Source organism: Aquarana catesbeiana, linkage group LG11 (genome assembly GCF_042186555.1).
Source record: "Aquarana catesbeiana isolate 2022-GZ linkage group LG11, ASM4218655v1, whole genome shotgun sequence".
Classification (NCBI taxonomy): Eukaryota; Metazoa; Chordata; class Amphibia; order Anura; family Ranidae; genus Aquarana; species Aquarana catesbeiana.
Genome location: NC_133334.1, coordinates 10,260,976 through 10,269,690, shown reverse-complemented (window position 1 = coordinate 10,269,690; position 8,715 = coordinate 10,260,976). Strand labels below are relative to the sequence as shown.

At 41.4% G+C, this 8,715-nt stretch overlaps 1 protein-coding gene across 1 annotated transcript in view; it reads right to left on the bottom strand.

The window, feature by feature from the left end:
• Positions 1-3,280: 3,280 nt before the first annotated feature.
• Positions 3,281-8,715, bottom strand: part of LOC141112910 (vomeronasal type-2 receptor 26-like) — a 58,989-nt gene continuing 53,554 nt past the window's right edge. The window contains exon 7 of the mRNA XM_073606013.1: positions 3,281-4,206. Within this exon, the coding sequence (XP_073462114.1) occupies positions 3,281-4,206 (926 nt within the window). The remainder of the gene's footprint in view (positions 4,207-8,715) is intronic.

The window sequence follows — 8,715 nt, the reverse complement described above, 5'->3', positions numbered from 1 at the left end:
CAATGGGTGAAGGAATTTAAATACCTCGGGATTGTGATCACAAAAAATCCCTCCGACTTTATTGTAAAGAATCCAACACCTGTCCTAAATACCCTGCGTACAAAATGCTCTGCATGAGCGAACTTACCACTAAATCTTTTGGGATGCATCAACCTCCTTAAGATGATGATACTGCCTAAATTTAACTACTTGTTCAGAAATTGTCCGGTTTGGGTCCCTGTTTCATTTTTTAAGGAGATTGATCATTTGGTGGGGTCTTTCATTTGAAGTGGTGGTAACCCTAGGTTGGCACGTTCCACCCTGTGGTTGCCTGCCCATTTGGGGGGCTTGGCTCTCCCTAATTTCCAGATTTATTTCTGGGCCGCTATGTTGGTATTGCTCCACTGGTGGTTTCAGGGCTCCAGAACCAATGCTGCGGTCTGCCTTGAGGCGAACTGCTTGGGCTCACTTACAGATCTTCGTAACTTTCCCTACCAAGGACCGAGGGCATACTCGGAGGTCCCTGGACCTACCCGGGCAACATGGAGGGTGTGGGTGGCTGCTAGGCATAGATACCTTAAACCGAGCCAATTGTCCCCAGCGCATCCTCTTTGGGGGAATCCAACGCTAAAGCACTTTTGTACTATCCCGGACCCGCAGATCTGGGCTCGGTATGGCATTATAACTCTGGGGCCGATAATGCCCAGAGGAGAGTTGATCCCCCTATCAGACATAATGGATACATTTCAGTTACCCCAATGGATGAGATTTAGGTAGCTACAGCTCAGACACACGGCTAGGGCTTAATTTCCACCAACACCTCTACTTCAGGCTGATCCCATTGAGGAACTTCTCACTCCTGGGGATGTCTCCAAACCCCTCTCTACCCTATATAATGCACTTATAGGCAAGGACTCCCCCAAGATAGAGAAAATTTGGGAAAGATAGCATGAAGACATACCATCGTTGGATAAAGAGGGATAGGAAGACTGTCTAGACTATGGCCCTAAGCAAGTGATAGCATCTAAAGACAAACTAATTCAGGTCAAATTTATCCATAGGGTTTATTACACTCCTCAGAGACTTCATCGTAACTTCCCTGACAAAGACCCCATATGTCCTAAATGTAAAATTTAAATTGGAACCTTCCTACACATGTTCTGGGAATGCCCCATCATAGCGACCTACTGGACTGCGATATTTAGAGAAATTAATTCCAGGTTACAAATGTCCATCCCAGCCTCACCTGAGCTTGCTCTATTGGGGGTCCATGATGACGAGCAAAGATCTCATCATCTAAAATTACTTATATCCTATCTTCTCTTTTACGCCAAAAAAGAAATCCTTATGAAATGGATTGACTCCTCTTCCCCGTCTCTCTTAGCCTGGGAGGCACAGATTGAGGCAGCTATACCCATGTATAGAATCACATATATTAACCGGGGCTGTCCATGGAAGTTCGAAAAAGTCTGGGCTCAGTGGATATCCTCCTAATGCCCTACGGTATTGTTATGTATGTATACAGTCTGCTGGTGGGGTGGGTGGGGCATCCGGGTGCTAGAGGATTTATCCTCCTTATGGTATTAGTATTTCCTCTGCAACCATCTCTAGCCTGTTCTCACCAACTTGATTTGTAAGAAGCCATGCCTACCTTGCATGAAGTGTTATGTACTATGTCAATTGGCATACTGTATTTTTCCTTCTTGTGATAATAAAGCACCTTTGTTTGTTAAAAAAAAAAAAATAATCACTTTGTCACACAGTTTAAAAGCAGATTATCTTTAAATAATATACCGCATATTTTAGTACCATTTAGGCAATTATAACATGCTCTAAACATTATTTCCATGTGAAATTCTCCAGCTTTTGGTAGAGTAAGGATTTGAGCGCTATTTAGTTTCAGGGAACTATATAAATTTGATTTTGGGAGTATTTTCTCACCAGCGCTATAGTGAATACCGTTTTAGCGCTAATGTGCGGCAATTAGCGCAGCGGCGCTATAGTAAATGACCCTCATTGCTTTATTTTACTTTTTTTTATTATTATTATATTAGTTATAATAATTGTTGACTATTAAGTAGATTATAGAAAAAAAAGACAACAGGCATACAGAAGGTTTCCTTTACATATAAAAATTGATCTGCCCAATCCAAGCATGAAGTGGTTAATCACCCATAACTGGAGATGTATTGTGTTATTTTATTTATTTTATTTATTGCTTCTTTATTATTATTTTTTGAATTTTTTATTTTTATCTAGATTTTATGTTAGACATGTCCAGTTCGTTTTGTTTCCTAATCGAAATTTGGACAAATTTTTGTTTTTTGGAAATTCGGATGTCTCCAAATTTCCGAAAATACAATAGTAATGAATTTAAATGAATCCGAAATAACGAAAAAAAAAATTTCGGAACTAAAGTCAAATTTGAATTGATTCGAATAATTTTAGAATCAATTTCAAACAGTTTTCAAATTAGAATAGTTTTCGAATTCGAATAGTTTTTCAATTAATTTTCCAATTTACAGAGAGAATAAAATAGAATGGAAAATAAAGGAATAGAATAGAAAAAAATATAATATAAAAGAATATAACAGAAAATAAAATAATATAATATAATAAAAAGAGTAAAACAGAACAAAATGATAGAGAATAAAAGAACAGAACAGATTAGAATAGCATAGAATAGAAACAAATAGAAGAGAATAGAATAAAAAAGAACAGAATAAAATAAGAATATTACCATCTTCTGGACTCTGAATGGAATAATTTGAATAGAAAAGAATGGAATAAAATTGAAGAGAATAGAAAATAAAATAATAGAGTTGAAAAGAGTAGAATAAACAACTAGAAAATAATAGAATAGAATAGAAAATGTAATTATAGAATAGAAAGAATATAACAGAAAATAAAAGAATAGAATGCAAAGTATATAACAATATAACTGTTTTCCGAAAATTCAAATTGCAAATAAAATAAATTCTAATGCAAATAGAATAGAATAGAACATTAAAGAATACAATGGAAAATAAAAGAATAGCATATAAAAACAATAGAATAGAATGAATAGAAAGAATATAACCATCATCCAAAATTCTAATTTAGAATGCAATTTGATTTGAATTCGAATGGAATTCAAATTCAAATGGAATTCAAATCGATTTAAATTCAGAAAATTTGAATTGATTGGAATACAAATAAATGAAACTATTTCTTAAAGTTAATTAAACAAATTAAACAAATGTATATAAATAACAAATCGAAACAAAACGAAATCAAACTAATTTTTACGTTCTGCACATGTCTACTTTATGGTGATGCCAAATGCTGATTTTCTCTCAAGCAAATGTATTCTATTATCAAGTTTTGGGCGACATACAAATATGTAACATTTTGGAAAGAATATACAACCTAACAGTCCAACATTAGAGACGAGTATTGCAAAGATCTCCACAGCCACCATATATTTCCCTTTGGTGCTCAGATAGGCCGGGATCATGGCAATCCAGACAATGCAGAACACCAGCATGCTGAAGGTGATGTATTTGGCTTCATTAAAACTGTCCGGTAAAGTCCTGGCTAAAAACGCTGTCATAAAACTAACAGCAGCCAGGATCCCCATATATCCCAGGACAGAGTAGAACCCGATAACTGACCCTTCATTACACTGAATGATGATCTTCTCCTGGTAGGAGTGTGTGTCCAATTCCTGGAAGGGAGGAGAGATGGACAACCAACTAACACAGATTATAACTTGGATAGAGGTACAAAGGAAGACCACAGATTTGGGAAAGCTTCCCCCAACCAGTTTTCTGAACACACTTCCAGGTGTGGTGGCTTTAAAAGCGATGCAAACCAGGAACGTCTTGGCCAACACACAAGAGACCGCCACAGTGAAGAGGATTCCAAATGATATTTGGCGCAGTTGGCAGGTTAGGTCCACAGGCTGACCCAGGAAGAGGAACACACAGAGGAATCCCAAAAAGATGGAGGCCAGAAGAACAAAGCTGAGGCTTTTATTATTGGCTTTTACAACCGGTGTATGATGGAAAAAAATAAAAACTGCAAGTGTCAAAACTGTTATTACACAGCACAGGCCAGTCACCGATATGACCACCACCGTTACTGTTTCATTTTCATAGGAGAGAAATTCTTCTAGTTTAGGGATACAAAAGTTCTTCATTTTATTTGGCCACTCCAGATCTGAGCATGTGTAGCACTTTTCACTATCTGAAAAACAAATAAATAAAAAAAAACTTGCAATAGTGTGGTTTACATACTACATAATTTTTGATATGAGATTCACATTTTCATGCACATTTTTTCAGAACTTTTGCTCTTGCATTAGACCAGCCTTTCTCAACCTTTTCAACACAGAGGAGCCCTTGGTCAGTGGGAAGAATGTTCCTTACATTGGTGATCAGTGGGAAGAATGTCCCTTACATTGGTGATCGGTGGTTAGAATGTTCCTTACATTGGCGATCAGTGGGAAGAATGTCCCTTACATTGGTGATCAGTGGGAAGAATGTCCCTTACATTGGTGGTCAGTGGAAAGAATGTCCCTTACATTGGTGGTCAGTGGGAAGAATGCTCCTTACATTGGTGGTCAGTGGGAAGAATGCTCCTTACACTTGTGGTCATTGGAAAGAATTACCCCCTTACAGATAGCTAAAAAGATGAATGGTGTCAGTGGGAACTTATCTGAGAGGCAGAAATTGCTCATTGTTCCAAGAACCCCTACCAACCTCTGGAGGAACCCTAGGGGTCCATGGAACCCTGGTTGAAAAACTCTGCATTAGATGTAAAGGTTTGTTGACTAGCCATTAGGGGAGGGTAGAAAAGCAACTGCAGTTACTTGCTTAGCAACATTGGCCACATGATACATTTCAACAGAGCTTTTAACCATCCTACACTTTATCACAAACTAAAAAAGAAAGATGTTGCTACAGAAAATAATTTTCATGGTTGGGAATCTTCTTTTCTTTCCGGGAATTTTTTTTCCTGCACATGCGCATTTCTTTTTCGATTACATTTCTCACACAATTCTCCCATCATTGATTAGAAAATCATTTGTTTTTTCCAAAAATTTCCAACATGCTCGATTACTCAAATTCCCTTGGCGGCCCGTCCCTTGGAGGCTCTAATAGGCTTCAAAATAGGGTCAGCTCGGGGCACAGAGCATTGTGTCCAAAGTCCACCCAGTTGTGTGAGAATAGCGAATTAATATTCGCTATTCTCACACTGATCCTCCTCCCGACCAATCAGGAAGTGGGTCGTGAGACCCATTTCCTGATTGGCCCAAAAGGAGAAGCGATCCCATTGGCCAAGGAGGGAGGAGAAGTGAGGCAACGCACGGCCGAGAGACTGACCCAGCACCTGCCAAGTCCAAACCTCCTGCCCCTCCATGCAAAGGGCTGTCAGCTCCTCCTGTGGCTGCACCTCATCAATCCACACCAACATTGATTCCCCCCCCGCCGCCGACCTCATCTGGCATCCCTGGGAACGGAGCCTGCACAGAGCCCCCTATTATCTCCAACACAGGATAAGAGAGCCAGCTACGGGGGGGTGATGACCGGTGGGTGGTGGTGGGCTGGAGCGATTAGGAGGGGGTCAGGTCCGTCTGCCGTGCTCCCCCCACTGATGGAGCACCAGCCGCCACTCCTGGAGTGTATAGAAGACTAGTTTAGAAAAAAGAAGTAGCGCACTAAAGCTCTCTAGACCAACCAATGGTGAATTGTATGATTACTTATGCATATGGGGATAATCCATCTCCAGTCCAAAGAGAAGATTAGAATCATTTTATTGAAATAAAGTCAGTGATAGTAACAACACCTCAGTGCAATCAAAGGAATTGATGACAAGCACTATGATGCATGCATGGAAATTCCTGGTTCCACCAAGCCTTAGTGTAACGTAACTGGTGGTGAAGCCGGAAGCGCTGAGGAAGGCTTCTTTTACAGCCCTGCCTCTGGAGTCCCTGGTATGGTGACAGGGAACTTCGGAGCACAGGGTGGCATGAGTAAGTCTCTCGCTGGCAGATGCTGGTGTTCATCTGGGATGCAGGGATGGCAGGACCGGACATGCTGGTGGGAGGACTGGAACCAATGAAGAGCACAGATCGGCTGGTGCAGGTGCAGGATAGGCACAAGACTGAGTCGAACAGTCCAGGTCAGCAACTAGCGAGCAGATCAGGTTCAGGCAGCAGAGAGGAGAGTAGTCAGGAGTCAGGCCAAGGTCAGTAACAGCAGGACAGATGAGTAGAAGGAGCAGTAATCCAGGGACAAGCCAGGGGTCGGTACAGGTGGCATTCAGGCAGAGTTAGAGGCAGATCAGGTTGGTGACAGGAGATCAATAGGAACTGGTGACAGGATCAAGGAAAGGTAGTAGACCAAACGACCATAGGCGTGCGTACAGGATGTGCCAGAGCACACCCTATTCACCCTGTGTGCTTCAGATTCCCCCTGTTTAAACCCCTAACAGGGCTCTTACAAAAAATAATAAAAAATAATAAAATGTAAAAAATAATAAAAATAAAAACTACTGAAATCATCCACTGCTCTACTGACCAATCCCTGCCATACTGACATCGTCCATTGCTCTATTGACACCGTCATTATAAATACACATGCACACACACATATGTGTTTGAGCTTTGAGGTGCGCTCCCTAATGCAATAGACTCTGCACACCTATGCAAACGGCACTGAAATGCTGCACTAGTGCAGTTTAAATAGCCCTTCTGGCGCCAATGCGTGCTCGCTCATGTGCAATCCAGCCACAGGCAAGGTTCCTCAGGTTAGTTGGTCTGTGTACACGAATGTTCCTTTCACTTACTGACACTTAGCAGCACAATGTGTATTACAGCTTCTGGTGGAATATAGAGGGTGGGATTGGTCAATACACATACCCATTCATACGGCAGCGAGATGGACAGAGGGCCGTGAATATGGCAGAAAAGGAGGCCGATCCGAGGTAGGTGATGCGGCAGTGGCTAGAGACCAACCAAATCGATGGCCTCCCAGTGCACACAGAGGACACCTGATGTGATGTCCATGCCAAGCCGTGGACCAGAAGTGATGTCAGGAATGGTCTCAGCAATGGGAACTGAGGCTGGTGAGGGCCAGATAGGATAACGCGTCTCAAAGAAAACAGCTTCTTTGTCAAATCCAAAACAGTGAGAGGGAAGTGCAGCTTATATAGACAGTTCCAGGGGAGGAGGGGGGGTCCAATCAATGACATGTCACCCACTCTCCATATCTCACCAGATGCTGTTCTCTTTGGAGTGGAGATGGATGGTCCCTGTATGCAGATGTAATCATACAATTCCAAATGGCTTGTCTACAGAACTTTAGGGAGCTGCTTTTGCTCCAGATTGTGTAGTTGGGGTTCTGAGAACATGAGGGAGGAGGGATCGCAAGCACAGTGTTCAGAACAGGAAGGGTATAGGATACAGTACAGGTACAGTTGGACAACAAGATGGGTCCAGCTGGATGTGGATCAAAGTGAAAATATTGTTTATTATTCTTCACAGACTTGCACTCTGCCCTTCTCCTCTGACAGCTTTCCCCATTCAAACTCTAGCAGAACCAGCGTCCAGAGCCGCTGATGGGGGGGACCACCAGTCCTCCTGTAGGGGTCCCAGGCACACAGGGGGGCCCAAACAGCAGAAGGAATGGGTGCGGTCGGATTGAGAGGCAATTACAGAAGGATGCCCTGCACGGCTCTCTGCAGCTGCTGAAAGCTGGTTTCTCTCCCTCTCGCCAGCTTTCAGCTGCTGCTGCACCCCTTGCCCCCATCCTGTAGCACTGCCGGCTTCCCTGTCCTGTAAAAAAAATAATTGTAAAAAAAAAATTTTTAAAACATTATAATAAGTCATTTTTAAACGTAAAATATAATAATTTTAAAAATGTAAACATTTTTTAAAAAATTATACATTTTAAAAAAAGAAATATATTTTTTTTAAAAAGGGCTAATTCACACAGGTTCTCTGTTATGTTTGTGTCCACTGTTGATTTTTGTGTATTTTTTGTGAAAATATTGTTTTGATATATTGAGGGGGGCCTGCCAGGTAGGCTGTACGGGGCCCCGTGATTTCTAACAGCAGTCCTGCCAGTGACAAGCCAGCATTATCATCCCAGACACAAGCTGAAAACTAGATCTAGAGCTCCTCTCATTGCTCATATGTAAGTCAATTTTCCTTTTAAAGGAAAATCTCTGTGCCAGGCTTTCTATATTTTTTGCACTTACTACAGCTGCTTATGGCCACATCCTGGCCAACTATATCAGCCAAAAGCTGAGGGTGATCTACTGTTCTTCTGCACTCAAAGAGCTTTGTCTCACGCAAGTATGGGACAAAGCTCTTTGAGTGCAGAAGAAAAAATATAGAAAGCCTGGCACAGAGATTTTCCTTTATATATTTCCTTAATATATACTCCTTTCCTTAATATATACTCTTGTGCAACAGAAATCTTGCAGGTTGACTGTTTTGGCCTGTGTCAATGGACTTTTGTTTGCTTTAAGCTGGTTTTGCATTACCATACACTCCTATGGGAATATAAAACTCAATTAATGCAGGTCAATTGCAGATCAGAAGGAGGTCAACCGCTGGTCCGATGCTCCTGTCAGTGAATCCTGAATAACCCCCAGAAGACTCCCAAACTGTTGTCAATCTAAGGCCACCAACACAAGCCCAAAGCTCATTTGCTTTATACACTTATTTGTAGTGATGAGTAGAAAAAT